General features: G+C 45.1%; 1 protein-coding gene across 2 annotated transcripts; it reads left to right on the forward strand.

Annotated features, from left to right (window-relative positions):
* The first annotated feature begins 5053 nt into the window (after nucleotides 1–5053).
* On the forward strand, nucleotides 5054–15241 carry LOC129346640 (uncharacterized). 2 transcript variants are annotated; one of them, XM_055003992.1, is made up of 8 exons: nucleotides 5054–5223; nucleotides 7601–7854; nucleotides 8031–8094; nucleotides 10282–10409; nucleotides 11298–11416; nucleotides 13073–13208; nucleotides 14754–14850; nucleotides 14981–15241. In XM_055003992.1, exons 1-8 carry the CDS (start codon nucleotides 5154–5156, stop codon nucleotides 15025–15027), a joined length of 915 nt encoding a protein of 304 aa, XP_054859967.1. In that variant the 5' UTR covers nucleotides 5054–5153; the 3' UTR covers nucleotides 15028–15241. The 2 variants fall into 2 exon arrangements, with proteins under 2 accessions (XP_054859967.1, XP_054859968.1); XM_055003993.1 differs by having other exon boundaries at nucleotides 5138–5223; nucleotides 7486–7854.
* The last annotated feature ends 67 nt before the right edge of the window (nucleotides 15242–15308 follow it).

The raw sequence follows: 15308 nt of genomic DNA on the forward strand, positions 1-15308 counted from the left end.
TGCCCCTCCAAGGCCAGACTGCTGTCTCCTCTCTCGGAGGCCAGGACCACCAATCACCTTGCACACTGTACGAAATACGGACCGAGAGGGTAGTGCCTGCAAAGGGCACAGCACCTGTTGAGAGATGGGGTTTTCTCCTTCTATTTCTTTCCTTTAAAAAAAAACTCTGTCGCGTCCCATGTAGTTTTGGGGGACCCCCCCTCTTCTGTCCAGCTTCAGGGCAACCGTTTTGTGTGTGTGTGAGTTGCCAGGTTGTATATTTAAGCTGGGATGGGAAACCAAAGGAACGGGCAATGGTAAGCAACGAAGCAGGCCCTTGAAATCTTTTAAGAACATCTCTGCCCCGATATTTCAAAGAGAAAAATGGATGCGTGGCTCTACCTGCGGGCCACGAGCATGCATTTTTTAAAAAACTTTATGGAGGGACTTCATTTGTAAAGCCCTGTGTGTTTGATCCGTCTCTAGACCACCCCTTTAAGAGGGTTTTGTTTACAAAGAAGCGACCTGTACTGTACTCAAGGGTATTCCAACACCTTTGCATTCATATGTGGGGATGTAGTGGAAAAAGGAAGGGAAGGAGTAGAATCTAGGAGAATTCTGGTACCCGTGCCCAGCTTTGCCCTGGAAAGCATAGGCCTGTCTAGAAGAGATAGATGCTAGAACTCCTGGCTTCTGTCTAGGATCCATGCTCTAGTGGGACATTTTAGCCTGTTTTTAGGGAGATACACAGTAAGCACTTTAAAAAAGGGAAGTTCTCTGTCTCGTGGCTAGGAAGATAAGGATGGAACACCGTTCTTACGCATAAAGTAGGGAGGGAGATCGTCATTCCTTAGGATCAGAATCCTTTCACCAGCAATTTAATAGCCCAGAAACTGGCTGTTGTAATCCAGATCCTAGGCAGACTGCTTCTGGGTAGAATTTAGTACTTCCCCGAAGAAAAAACGGAGGCTGCTCTCCCGTCAGAGAAGAGTGGTGCCAGGGGGGTAGAACATATGTGACAAATCCAGGTGTGTCAAATACTTGATAAACTGAACATTGAAGGGGCCCAAACAAAATGCTCTTGCTATCCGATTCAGAGGCCTTTGGTAGCAGCAGCTTGAGTCTATCTACAGTGCAGGAACCGTGCGCTGGAGTAGAACTAGGGACCCAGGATATTGGGAGGGGGCGCTCTTTACCTTGCACATGTTTTTCCCCCTCCTCATAGTATGGACTCCTGAACAATCCGTCCCGGCAGAAGAGTCTCATGAGAATAGAGGCTACCGAGTCGCACAGCAGTGTCCGCGGTGGAGTGGCTCGGTATTTGGCTCTTTGGATTTGCAGTCAGACCCAAGCTCTGTCGTCCTTCCGTGCCAGCGAAGCCAGTGCCTCAAACCTCCGCAAAAAAAATATTACTTCTGGCATAACATCCAAGCTGTAGTAACAGCGAGACGCTTTCACCCTCGTGCTCTACGGAGATTGTGTTTATACGCAGAGGGATTAATATGCTGGGCGGGAGATCTAAGGGATCAGGGAGCGGTAGTCGTAAGTCTTGGGTTCTGTTTCTTCCATGAAAATGGAGGTCTACCAATCGGAGGGTTGGAATGGGGTTCCTTTGTGTCTGTCTCCATCCCTCTTCCTTATATCAAACCATCATGGGAAACGGTGGTACATGTGCCAAGGGATTCTTGCTTCTTTCTTTGGCATATGATGCTGGTACATTCCTTTGTTGTGATGATTCTAGGGAGAAAGAAGCCAAGCCACCTCCCCATGCCATGACCCACTGGGATAACAGCGGCACTGCTTTCCCAGTGAAAACAATCCTTTTGAGATTATCTTTCTGTCTGCTGGGGATGGGTGGCTTGCGTTTGGACCAAGGGAACGGGGACCTCCTTGACCGTAAGCCTGTACAACTTGTGACCCACCAAAGCACACCTCACAAGCTGTGTACTGTGACTTGCAAGGGCTTGACAATCTCCCCATTTGAGAAGTCCCGGATAGCCAGCGGAAACAGAAGTTTCATGGAGGTCCCGCTGAGCCATCATTACAGGGCTGGTGGGTTGTGCAAGGTTGATTCACTAGGAGATTAATATGGCTGTAGCTTCCCTGAGATTATGCTGGTTTGTCCAAAGGTCCATTTCAAATTAGGTCACAGTTTTGGGTTTCTTTCTTTTTTCCTCTTCTCCTCCAGCTCTGATCTTTCCGTCGTCTTTTGCCTGTGTGCAAATTTCACAGTTGGCATCAGAGCCGGATTGGAGTCATGGTTGCACAGGGCTCAGCAGCCCAAATTCCTAGGTCCTGTTCCCAGACGTTGGCGAGTGAAACTTCAGCCCCTGGGTTCCATTCCACTTGTGGTGTCTAGTGGCTTAGAACTAGGATGAATAAATGTTCCGCACATAGAAGAATATTCTATTGCTGCCCTCCAAAGGGAAGACTGGGCAACAACTTTTCCAATGTATCATTTGCTCCCAAGCAAGATCTCTGCACAGCCATTGAAACCTAGTTGCTTTGTACATAATAAAACTGTGGGTCTCTTTGTGAACTGTTCTCGAAAGACATCACACCCTGACATAACCTGCTCCAAAACAACTCCACAACCTCCCCCGTTCCTACCTCTCCACCCTTACCTTTGTGAGAAGCGCCGAGGAGCGCCTTTGTTTTTAAAAGTTTGGTTATTTTTCTACTGGCCGTTGTGATAAAACTTCTTAGATGCCAGAACCTTTAAAAAAAAAGCTGTAAAAATATTTAAAGTGTAATATTAATAATTATAATATTAAAAATAATTTAAAGAAACTTGTTTCCCTAAATTCAGCCTGACTCTGTTGGATTCTTTGAAATTGTTTGGTCTAGCAGCCATAATAAGCTAAACGGAATTTCTATGTACGGGAGGAGGTAGGATATCTGTGAATAACAGAGGCCGAGGCTAACTATAGGGACAGCCCAGTACCTTCATGGCCTGGTTGTGAGAGTTTAGAGGCACCTGACTGGTTGTTGCCAGGAACAAAATGATGTGCTGGATGGTTCTTGTTGATGCAGCAAGGTGATTTTCACGTTCTTATTCACATGATCGAAGGCCATCTAATCCACCCCTTGGCCGTGTGGCAGAAGAAAATCCACCTTTCCTCACACAGGTCGACATGTATGTTTATTTGGAAAAATTCTAGGCTGCCTCTGCAGCAAACCCAACAAAGCAAAATATAATCGTGGGTTTTAGAGCACTTCACTGTGACTTGGTTTAAGATCCACTGTGTTTGACTTTTTCTTAGCAGGATGATGTGATAAAGCAAATGAGATGTTTTACCTGTTTGGACAATGTCTTGGGCTGCAAAAAGCAAGGTAATGGAAAGTCCACAAATGGCTACTAACCAGGACAACTAAAGGGAGGCAGTATACTAGCTTTAGCTTGTCAGAGCTTGGAAGCTAAGCAGGGTCAGACATGGTTAGATATTTCAGTGGGGCATTGCAGAGGTGGGCTATGCAGAGGTGGGCATTGGCAAACCACTTCTGCTTACTCATCTCTTGCCTTGAAAACCCCATGAGGGTTCACCATAAGTTGGTTGCAACTTGGTGGCACTTAATTATTTATTGTACCTGTGAAAGCCCTGACTTGGATAGTCCAGGAGAGCCTGGTCTCATCAGATCTCATAAGTTAAGCAGAGTTGGCCTTGGTTAGCTAATTGGCATGGGAGACCTCCAATGAAGACCAGGGTTGCAGAGGTAGGCAATGGCAAACCACCTCTGTTAGTTTTTTTTACCATGAAAATCCCACCAGGGGCCACTATAAGTCAACTATGACTTGAGGGCATGCTTCCATTTTCATACCTTTGAATATTGGGGCTAGCAGGAGCCCTCCAAGGTAACAGGTTGACCACCACGTCAGGATGCAGATGGACCCCTGACCTGATCCATCAGGGCAATTCTTATCTTCTGCTCTGGCTGTCCAGGGAACAGTATCTGAAAGTTTGCATGATCTAGGGTTGCCAGCCTCCAGGTAGGCCCTGGAGATCTCCCAGAATTACAACAAATCTTCCGGCAACAGAGATCTGTTCCCTGGACAAAACAACTGCTTTGGACTGTGTACTCTAAGAGTCGCTCTACACATTACTGAATACCTAGGGACGTTCAAGTGAACCTCATTTAACGTGTCCCCCCTTCCAACGTTCCATGCACTTGCTAGCATAGTCACATTTCAATTTGCTCCCCGTGAACACATTCACGCATTCTATATCAGTTCTTCCTCAACTGCTAAAAGTATCACAGTTTCCTCCGCATCTGTTTATTGAAATGCAGATCTTGACACTTCCTCGTGCCTTAAAGAAAATGCAAACTGGCAATTCAGAGCAGCCTACAATACTTGTTCTAGCGGCGGAAACAGAACTGAATTGGCACTTCGCAGATGCAGTCACACAAAGGGAGCTCCCATGAAAGCAGAATTCACACGCACAGAGCAAAAACAGCCCGCATGTGAATTGAAGACTACACATACAATCCTGCCCTTGAGAGTCCCCAGGTACTTAGTAACCCGTAGAAAGCCTCAGGCATTATGCCTTGCTGAACTCCCTCCCAAAGCTCCAGGCATTTCCCGACACAGAGTTGGCAGCCCTAGCATGATCAGCTTGGAAAAAGCCGGCTTCAAACGACCAATATTCGAAGGCACACCTTCGCATCAGCGGGAGGAAGCAGAAAAAACTTTTGCGGAGCTGTGCCATTTCAGGCAAGGACCAGTGTTTTGACTGCTACCCTGTGGCTGCTTCCACACACGTTGGATAATGCACTTTCAATGCTCTTTAGTGATCCTTTGGAACTGGGTTTTCGTGTGTGAAACACAAAGTCCACTTCTAAAGGATCACTAAAGTGCGTTGAAAGTGCTTTATTCAGTGTGTGGAAACGGCCTGTGTCTCCATCCGCTCGCACAAAGAAAAGCAACCTGGACAGCCTTTTCTCCTCCCTTATGTTAGCTCCATCCCATCTGTGCATTTTTTCATTTATTCAAATGCAGCCTGCCCTGAACTTGGCTAACCCTGAACGGGACCGCCTGATTCTTTTGGAGGAGGAGATTCGAGCGGCTGATCGCATTTAAAGGCAGCGCGCTCGTCGATCCCGATTGGCTCCGATTTAGCAGGCCAATCAAACGCTCGAGGTCTCCCGGGACTCAGTGCCGGGAGGCCGGACGGACCATGGCGGCTCCAGGGTGGTCGGAGCGGGCGCGGGAGCTGCTCCAAAGGATGAATTCTTTCCACGGAGCCGGTGCGGCTGCGGCGGGCGGAGGGCCGAGGAGGTTTCGTAGGAAACAGTCTCTCAAAGCAGGATTTGGCTGGCGCATGGGGAGGGGGAGCCCGGTTGCCAGCCCCCAGGTGGTGGCTGGAGATCTCCCGGGATTGCAACTGATCTCCAGGCCATAGAGATCAGTCCCCCTGGAGAAAATAGCAGTATGGCATGATGCCCCGCTGAGGTCCCTCCCCTTCCCAAACCGAGCCCCCCCCCGGCTCCCCCCCCCAAATTCTCCAGGAATGTCCTGACTTGAGGCTGGCAACACCCTGGCTTAATGACAGAGCCCTTGCTCAGGTACAATCCAAGCTACAAGTGACGCCTGACACAGGTTGGACACTTGTCAACTTCCCTCAAGTTTTGATGGGAAATGTCGGCGTCCTGGTCTTGCAGCTTGGCTCTCCATTACAGCTGCAAGACCAGGATGCCTACATTGCCCATCAAAATTTGAGGGAAGCTGACAAGTGTCCAACCCGTGGCAGGCGTCACTTGTAGCTTGGCTCTGAGTTGCAGGAACAATAAGACCCTTCTCCACTTGAGATCTGGGAGAGCCGCTACCAGTCTGGGTAGATATTACTGAACCAGATGGGTAGAGTTGCCAGCGATTGGGAAATTCCTGGAGAATTTAGGGGTGGCGCCTGGAAAGAGGGGTTGTGGGGAGCAGAGGGGCTTCATTAGAGTATAATGCCATAAAGTCCACCCTACACAGCAGCGATTTTCTCCAGGAGAACTGATCTCAGTCGTTCAGAGATCAGTTGTCATTTTGGGCACTCTCCAGCCACCACCTGTAGGTTGGCAACCCTAGGTCTCACTCAGTCTAAAGCCGCTTCAACTTTTATGAATTGAAAAAATGGAAGGAATTAAGTGGATGAATAATAGTAGATTATTTAAAAGGTGTAGTGGTTGGCCGTTGGGATATGATCTGGGAAGTTCCTTCCCTTGTGCTTTGAAAACTTGCTGGTTCGCCTTGGGCGGCCACTGCCTTTCTCCTGCCTGTCCTACCTCACAACCTTGTTGTTGGGAGGATACCATGGAAGAGTGGGGAATGATGTTATTAACTGCTCTGGGTCTCCATTGTGGAGGAAAATAGGGTATAAATATTTAAATAAATGCGAGCTTTGACTATTAGCTGTGTTTTCCTGTTGCAGGGAACCATTTAAATAAGCAAAGGCTTCCAAACCACAGGAAAATAAAGATCATACATCTTACTTCCTGAAGATGCAGGAGGAACAATGGATTGGATAGAAAATAAAGGCCTTGTTTTCCAGGAGCTCTGCCTTGTTTCCCTACCCTGTGTGCTGAAACCAGAACGTCTGTCCCCTAAAATGACTTCCCGGGAAGCTCTGTTGCCGCAAATGACGCCTCTGCCCCAGATTAGAAACTGGGGGGTCCAGCGGAACTTCCCAGGTGGCTAGATCTGGTTTTAGGGCTTCCAGTTCCTGACATGTAAAACATATGCTTTTTGCATGTTTTATGCATCTAGAACATGTGCGTGTTTTATGCATCTAAAACTATGACAGAGAAGTGAGGAAAAAAGACCGTGTGAGTGGGGAACTAGGGGAAGCATTTTAAATAATGCAAAAGTAAACCACCCTTGCAAAAGAAAAAAAATCTTTGCGGACTCAGGATCAAAATAAATTTATTGAGGACCACAGATTTTAGTTTATCTTTACAGGGTAGACTACAGGGGTACTGGACAAAGAGGTACTTCAGTTAGCAAGGTATACTCAAATTAGTACTTAGAAGGAAAAACTTTTTTTAAGGACCTGTTTTTTAAGTATTAAAATTTTGAAATACTAACAGTGCAAATGGAGAATTGGTTTTGATCACTAAATCCTTGTATGGATTTAAAGGCGCCTTCCCCTTCTTCCCTCCCTGCTTCAGTCTGAACCAGGCCGGTGCACATTCGTCATCTACTTTTAAAAGATGAAGACTTTAATGTGACTTTGGCCACATTTGTTTGTGCTTGCAAATGGCAATCTTGCTTATTGGGAAGTGGGTTGATTTCAGTATTCAAAAATGTGAACTCCGTGAGCTGAGTTCCTCTGTGTGCTTACAGAGTACATTGTCTCAAAAAAAGGAACTTTTGAAGGACTTAAAAAAAATTGTATAACTGCTGCAAGTCTAATTGGAGAAACAGCAGCCTTGTGCATCTGACGAAGAGAACTGTGATTCTCGAAAGCTTATGCAATAAAGTTGGTTAGTCTTAAAGGTGCTACTGGACTCTTTTTGTTTTCGCAGCCTTGTGGAGTCTGGAAGAGAAATGAGAGGTCCCACAAAAAAATCACATCTAATTTGACTGTGGACATGAAGTCTGGGCAACTGTGGGGACTGATTTGAGTTGATCTTCTTATAGGCTCTCCCAAGGGTCTGTGCCTACCTTTTATGGTGGCTGGGCAACAAGTGGGCCACATGCCACAGTCCGTGGCCCAGCGCCTCTGTCAGTATCCTGCTGTTTTCTCAGTGGCTCAGGGGGACAAGGCTGCTGCGTGCGTGGAGCTGAACAAACAACTGGCCTCCTTCGAAGAACGAACAGCCGCCGTTCAAGGGGTTCTCAAGGAACTGAAGGAGCAACAAGCTTTCCCCTGCCTGAAAGAGTGGAGGGAAGAGGTGAGGGATATTGATTTGGATGTGGCCCCGTGCCTCTTCTGTTTTGTTATTTCTAGCAAAGGGGGAAAAAAGAGGAAGACAAGGGAAGGATATCATTTAGAATCCCAGCTTGTGAAGGTGGGGAGAAGGTTAGAAGCCAGAGATGTCCAATAACACAAACAATGCTTTTCTTGCAGCTGTACAACGTGATGCCTTATTTTTGTGACGCGCCTCTCTTCAGCATGGAGCGCGCGGCCACTCGTGAGTCTGAACTCCTTTTAATAAAAATTCTTCTGCTTGATCGATGGAAGGGTGAAAGGCAACCATTTGAGAGCCGCTGTAACACAGTGGTTAAGTGGTTTGGCTTTGAATCCGCACTCTACTGGTTCGAATCCCACCACTGCAATGAGCTTCGTAGGTGGCCTTGGGTCAGCCACTCCTCTCGGCCCCAGCTGTATTATGGGGATAATAATAACACTAACTTGTTCACCACTCTGGCTGAGGGACTAATCTGTCTAGAAGAGTGGTATATAAGCGGTTATTATTATTATTTTATGCATAAGTGATCAAGAGAAGTTACTTTACCTCATTAAAACAGCCATTGCAGTGATTGGTGATAGGTCCATAGGACAAGGCCTCACCCCTGAACTTGACTGCCAACAGGTCAAGTCACAGTCTAAAATCCCCTTGTTTTTTTTGGGGGGGGTGCTTATTCTTACTCTTTAAAGGACCACTTACAGTTATAGTGCTGTATAAATAATGTTAGCTTGAAGGACCATGTACTGTTCGAGTGCTGTATAAATAATGTTAGCCTGCTCCCAAACCTATTTTAAATACTAAGGCTCAGCAACAGAATATGGTTAATCACGTATTACTACAAGTATTAGTTGGTCCCTCAGCTCCTCCTCGTGTGTCATATATTAGAATAGACTTTCTTCATACCGGCATTATTCTGGCTTACAAGAAAGATGTTAATTTGCAGACATCTTCATCTGCCCCCATATCCACCCCCTCCTCCAGTAGTGTTTGGTGCTTATTACTTACGTTTATGAATTCACTACTGGTTAGCAAGTAACCCTTCATAATAACAATAATGAAACTGACTTTCATTTAAAGCTTTGCTCCCCGACAGTAGTAGTAGTAGTAGTAGTAATAACAACAACAACAACGGATTTATATAACACCAGGACAACTTAATGGCCACTCAGAGCATTTTAAAAAGTGTGTTATTATCCTCACGACAATCACCTTGTGAGGTGGGTGGGGCTGAGAGAGCTCTGAGAGAGCTGTGACTGAGGCTTCAAGTGGAGGAGTGGGGAATCAAACCCGGCTCTCCAGATTAGAGTCCTGCTGCTCTTAACCACACCACCAAACTGGCTCTGAACTACTAAGGAGGGCATTTTTACTCAGGTAAGAGAGCTAGCCTGTAACAAAATGATTCAGAAAGATGCTTTAATAAAGGAAAAGGAACTGTAGACTATACTACTGCGTACAGTTCTGCTGTATGTGTGTGTGATTTCTGCATCATTTTAACATGACAATACTTACGCTTTGAGATTTCTACTTGGTTTCGTATTTTTGCAGTCCCAGACTTTTTACATTGCTTACTGGATGGATGTCCCCATATTGTTGACGGTATTGTCTTACACTGTGTAATCTACCTTAAGTCTCAGTGAGACAGGCGGCCTATAAATAATAAAAACAGAAATTCTTCTACAGGAAATGTGGATTTTTGAAAATTTGGGGTTTTTTGCTTACCCACCCCGAGGACGATGGAGGAAACAATCCTGAAACTGTATGAGAAGTGTCTGCTATGAAACCAGTGGGTGCCTTAGCCAGCCTACTGTGCAAACATATTCCAAATACTATGAACTTCTGAACTTTACTCTAAATCGGTGATTCATACGACCTGGAGAATCTGAGTTTCCTTCTTATGGAACTAGGTTGTGACAAGGGCTCGTGTATGTACTTGTGCATTTGTATTATGGTGCTGCAGAGAATAGCCATATTCCTGGGTTGTCCGCAGCTAAATATTGTTCACTCAGACAAAAGCTTTTATTTTCATATGTATTTTATGTATTGTCGTCTATTGCAGTGCTCATTATGTGTCAGTTTTAACTGTGCTCTCTTTCTGAATTATACATGCATCTGACGAAGAGAACTGTGATTCTTGAAAGCTTATGCTACAATAAAATTGGTTAGTCTTAAAGGTGCTACTGGACTCTTTTTGATTTTGCTACTACAGACTAACATGGCTAACTCCTCTGGATCTACATCGTGCCTTAGTTTTTGTTTGCGTTGCTTTTCAGTTCTTTAACCCTAGTCTTTCTACGTTCAGTGGATTTCTTACCGTATCTGATTGATTTTTTTATACTTTTTAATCCTCTGTTCTCAGCCAGAATGATGGGCTACCAATGAATAAATATTTCTTGCTTTCTCACCAACCAGCATTGTTAGGAGTGAAGCGCTATGGTGCCCACCTGAATGGCTACACTTGGCGAAATGGGCAGATGTTCATGTGGTTGGGTCGACGGGCCCTGAACAAACCTAGTTACCCTGGCCTGTTGGACAACCTGGTAAGAGATGGAATGGGAAAGACTCCTCTAGAGTTCTACCTATTTGATTCAGGTGTCAGGACAGATTTTATAATAACCATAACTCATTTACGCACAAAGGGAGAATGTTGAAGTCGATGGCCCAGCAATTGCCCTGCGCAGGACTGGCAACTGCCCTTAAGTATGTTATACAGAAGACAGAACAAATCAGTTCAGATTTTTTGTCAAGTGTTGTGAAAGAGCTGTACCTCTCAGATTTTTCTGTCCTACACATCTACTACCAAGATAATCCAAACTACGTTATTACCCATTACTATGTACGGATGTGAAAGTTGGACAGTGAAGAAAGCTGACAGGAAGAAAATGGATTCATTTGAAATGTGGTGCTGGAGGAGAGTTTTGTAGATACCATGAACAGCCCAAAAGACAAATAAGTGGGCACTAGCCTGAATCCTCCCTAGAAGCTAAAATGACAAAACTGAGGCTATTGTACTTTGGTCACATCATGAGAAGACAAGATTCTCTGGAAAAGTCAGTAATGTTAGGAAAAGTGGAAGGCAGTAGGAAAAGAGGAAGACCTAAAACGAGATGGCTGGACTCAATCAAAGAAGCCACATCCTCCAGTTTGCAGGATCTGAGCAAGTTTGTTAACGATAGGACGTTTTGGAGGTCTTTCCTTCATAGGGTAGCCATGACGGCACATAACACACACACACACACATCTACTAAAGCCGTATGGTAAATGGGGAAACTCTTTTGAGTTCCCCTCTCCATTTGGGCTCCCTGTTCTGACAGATAGGAAGAGGGGCGAGAGCGCAGCAGCTCTGGCTAGGCTGAAGGCCAGTAGTAGGAGGCAAGCTTTGTGACAATTTATTGTCTGAATTTCATTGCGTATCTTTTTTCCGTTAGGCTGCTGGTGGCATTGCATCAGGGCTGGGGGTCAGAGAGACACTGGTGAAGGAATGCCAAGAAGAAGCTTGTATACCGGCCTCCCTTGCGGCACAAGCCAAGCCCGTGGGGACTGTCAGGTAATTACTTACCTTTTTGCTCATAACACACGGCTAGGAAGCTGAGGCTGCATGTTGGCTGCAACAAAGGGCTTTGCTCTTGGGCGAACAGTGAGAAAGCAAACAGCCAGTTCCCACAGGATACATAACAAAGGCTGTTTGTGTTCTGTGCAGCTGCAAGCTCATTGCATAATCCCAGAAACCTGTATTTTGCATGCTGTGAATTTCAGTAAAAAAAAATTATATCCATTTTATAACCCTCTTAGCACACAGAAAAGTTTGACGCCTCAGAATTAAGGCTGCAGAATGACTTTGCACAGTGACACAACTAGAGATAGGAAGGCTTGAAAGAAGAACTGGAAAAAATCAGAAAAATGTTTCCCCCCTATCTTTCCCCCGCAAGGCATTTCCCCCAATTTTTATTGTGTAAAAATTGGAAATCCGGGGTAGCACTGAAAAACATCTCATATATTTTTCCTTTTAGAATGAGTGAAAAGGTGGTTATGCTGTAGACATATACAGCTCTTAAATGTATATACAGCTATATACATATACAGCCGTTAAATCCAAGATGCATTTCTGCACCTAGATGGTGTGAAACTGTAAGAGAAGCTTGTTTCAGTTTGTACAAACCTCAAGTTTTCCAAAGAGCTGCACGGTATTAAAAATGGAAGCTCAGAATCATAAGTTTTAGAAACTGATTAGAGACTTGGGGTGCTGATATTTTATACTGGACTTTGTACATAATTAAAACGCTATCATGGGTATGCTGATACTACTACTGAATAGTTCGATGCTTGGGTTAATGTTATAAAGTTTAACTACGTATCAAAATATGCTATTAGTTTTTGTGTGAGTGACCCTTCTTCTGACCTTTACTACAAAGCTTCTGTTTTCTGTTTAACTCCTATTTTTCTACTTTTCAGATAGCAAAAAGTAAGATGCATGTGCTAAAGTAGCATAGGGTGCATCAGCTTGCAGTCCTCTTCAAGTATTGGGTGTATTTGCAGTTTTGCTTGTAGAAAATGAAGGCATTTATAACTTCTGCATTCCATGTATGTCAGCTATTGCTATTTTATATGCTAAGTTACCAAAGGATGCATTTTATGCCGTTATAACAGAAAATTAGTTGACAGGATGTTATGTTTTGCATACAGTTCAGCTGCCCATCAAATTACTGGGCATTTTCCCCTGGCTTCAAAATTTCTGGGAATTTAAATCTCTAGACACAATAGGGTGGCGTCTGTTTCCACGGCCTCCTAATTCCAATTCACCACGTCCATCGTTACTGCCTTCCCCTTCCATGCCAGAGACATATTCAGACTAGTTGAAAAGCTTAATCGCGTAAGTAAAGCTTTGAACGTACAGGTGCACCTGTGAATTATGAAAAGTTAAAGATTGGCTTGATGCGAACTGTTGATGTGAACAGTGAGTACTGTTGGGTCAGATGTTTACAAGCGTGTAGTCTCTAACAGCTGCATCTAAATGCCATTCCCAATTTCACCAGGAGAGCTGGTTTGTGGCTGGGCATCTCCCCTTGGCATTCAGAGCCCAGTTAAACCCTCGAGGGACCATAGAACATAATCTAAACAATTCCCACTATTATAGTACATTCCTCCAAGTGGAGCTTTTGTCACTCATATGTACAGCTTAAGCATTTGTTTGCTCTCCCCTCAGTTACACCTACGTGGGTGCCCACGGGGGCATCTATCCTGAATGCCAATTTGTATTTGACCTTGAGCTGCCTGAAGACTTTGTGCCACAGGTGGGGGATGGAGAGGTGCAAGAGTTCTACCTGTATCCACTTCATAAGGTTGGTAGGTTTAATATATATTTGGGAGAGGCTGCTTTTGTATACTAGGTACAATAAAGACCCACAGGGCAGTGAGCCCACACCTCTCCTCAGCGTCGTCCTGCCCCATCCTTGTCATGTTCATAAAGCTGGATAAAGCCCAGTTGTAACTGAGGTTGTAAGCTCTACACCTTATCTTTCAGGCAAGGGGAGGTGGGAAATTAGAAAAATAGTGCGTATTCTTGCACGGAGCTTGGTTTCTCTCAGCAAAGTCTATTGCTACACATTCTGCGATGATGGCGGCTCCGGGCTTTGCAGAACTACCTCCTGGCCTTCCAGCGAATCAGAATTATTCTGGAGAGCCTAAACCTGGCAAAGGGGAGAAAACCTGCTAGGCATTGGTGGCTTAATGCTTTTTAAAAAATATATTGTTACCTGCCTGGAATTGCATCGAAGGCAGAAATGTATTTTAATATTTTAAAAATGGCAAATTCCTGCTGTCCTGCTAGATTCGAGGCATTAATAGTCCAATTTCTTTGGTAACTGGGCACAGTAGTCATGTTTAAATTCCAGATGGATATTTTTTGCCTCGTAAGTACACCGTCTTTACCGCAGGCTATTTTGTTCTACTAAGGGACAAATATATTCAACCATGAATATGGTCTTCCTTCTTTATCTTAAAACAAAACCCATGGCAAGGATCAACTAGTAATTATTATGCATGGGGTATGACTTCCCCTTCCCCTCTCACTCTCGCCCCAAATGCTGCTCCTGTCAAGACAGGAGACCCCTGGAAGTGTCATGAGGGGAGGGGCAGAAGTCTGTAGCATGAAAGGGGGAAACACACAAAAGGACCATAATGTTTCTTGCTTCCTGTGCACTAGATAATTTTATGCGATTTGGCTTCCGTTGACTCTTTACGTAGCGCATCGGTCCATGTGAATCGTAATTTCTTTCTGCATCCCCAAAAGCGAAAGGTGCAATTCGATGTAGGCATCGCCCAATCACGTCGGCAGCGCAGGGACCAGACAAGCGACATCACTATCATTAGCCTGAAATCCCCACCACCCCTTTAACATGCAGGTTGGTAAAGAGTTCTGGAGAGAAGTTTGCATAAGAAATAAAGGTATGTTTTTTAATCAGGGCTTTTTTTCTGGGAAAAGAGGTGGTGGAACTCAAGACTGCACAACGATGTCACTTTGGGTCAGCTGGAACAAGGGGGGGGAGTTTTTTTAAAGTTTAAATTGCTCTCGGTGGAAATGGTCACATGGCCGGTGGCCCCGCACCCCTGATCTCCAGAGGGGAGTTTAGATTGCCCTCTGTGCTGCTCAGCGGTGCGAAGGGCAATCTAAACTCCCCTCTTTGTCTGGAGCTCAGGGGGCAGGGCCACGTAACCACTTTTAAGAGGTGGCAGAACTCTGTTCCACCACGTTCCCGCTGAAAAAATGCCCTGCTTTTAACCAACCAAAATATCTCAAAATAGTATATGCAAGCTTTTCTGTTCTCCAGAACTCTTGAGGTGGGGGGTAAGGGCTGATATGAGCTGCATAATTTCTTCCTGTATAGGTGAAAGAGGTCATTGGATCTTCAGATTTCAAACCGAACTGTGCAATGGTGGCTCTGGATTTCCTTATCAGGCACGGTTACATCCAACCCGATGACGGTAAGGAGGGCTCAAACCCAGAGAGAGAACTCGGTACACCTGCCACCGTACCTTGTAGGGGAAAAGGTGTAACATCATTTTAAGTGTATTGTGGGACTACTATTCTCTGCTTATTTCACTTTTTCTTAAGAACCTCAATATGCAGAAATGGTAGAAGGACTGCATCGTACACTCTAGAATTCCAGGACTGGCTGCCCGTCGTGTGAACACAGCAGTCTTCCAGCCACCAACCAAGACGAGCCTCAAAGCTGGCAGCGCAGATTCCAGAAGGACAGGGATTACGACAAGAGTCCATTTTGTTTCAACAACTGTCTTTCCTATTTCGCACCAGGACCAGCTGCGCGAGAGATTACTCTGCCACGCCTAATCAGTATATTTCTAACGTCTTTGTGCACAGAGACGCAAAACAGTGTTTTAAGTGTGGTAATGGGCAAGGGGGGGTGTTTATCTCAGAGACC

Source organism: Eublepharis macularius, chromosome 19 (genome assembly GCF_028583425.1).
Source record: "Eublepharis macularius isolate TG4126 chromosome 19, MPM_Emac_v1.0, whole genome shotgun sequence".
In the NCBI taxonomy this organism is placed as follows: Eukaryota; Metazoa; Chordata; class Lepidosauria; order Squamata; family Eublepharidae; genus Eublepharis; species Eublepharis macularius.

Excerpts from the sequence above, each read along its gene's own strand:
- LOC129346640 (XM_055003992.1), top strand. The coding sequence starts at position 5,154 with ATGGCGGCTCCAGGGTGGTCGGAGCGGGCGCGGGAGCTGCTCCAAAGG. Across the intron at positions 13,209-14,753 it reads ACCTGTATCCACTTCATAAG|GTGAAAGAGGTCATTGGATC; the intron begins GTTGGTAGGTTT and ends CTTCCTGTATAG. Across the intron at positions 14,851-14,980 it reads TTACATCCAACCCGATGACG|AACCTCAATATGCAGAAATG; the intron begins GTAAGGAGGGCT and ends CTTTTTCTTAAG.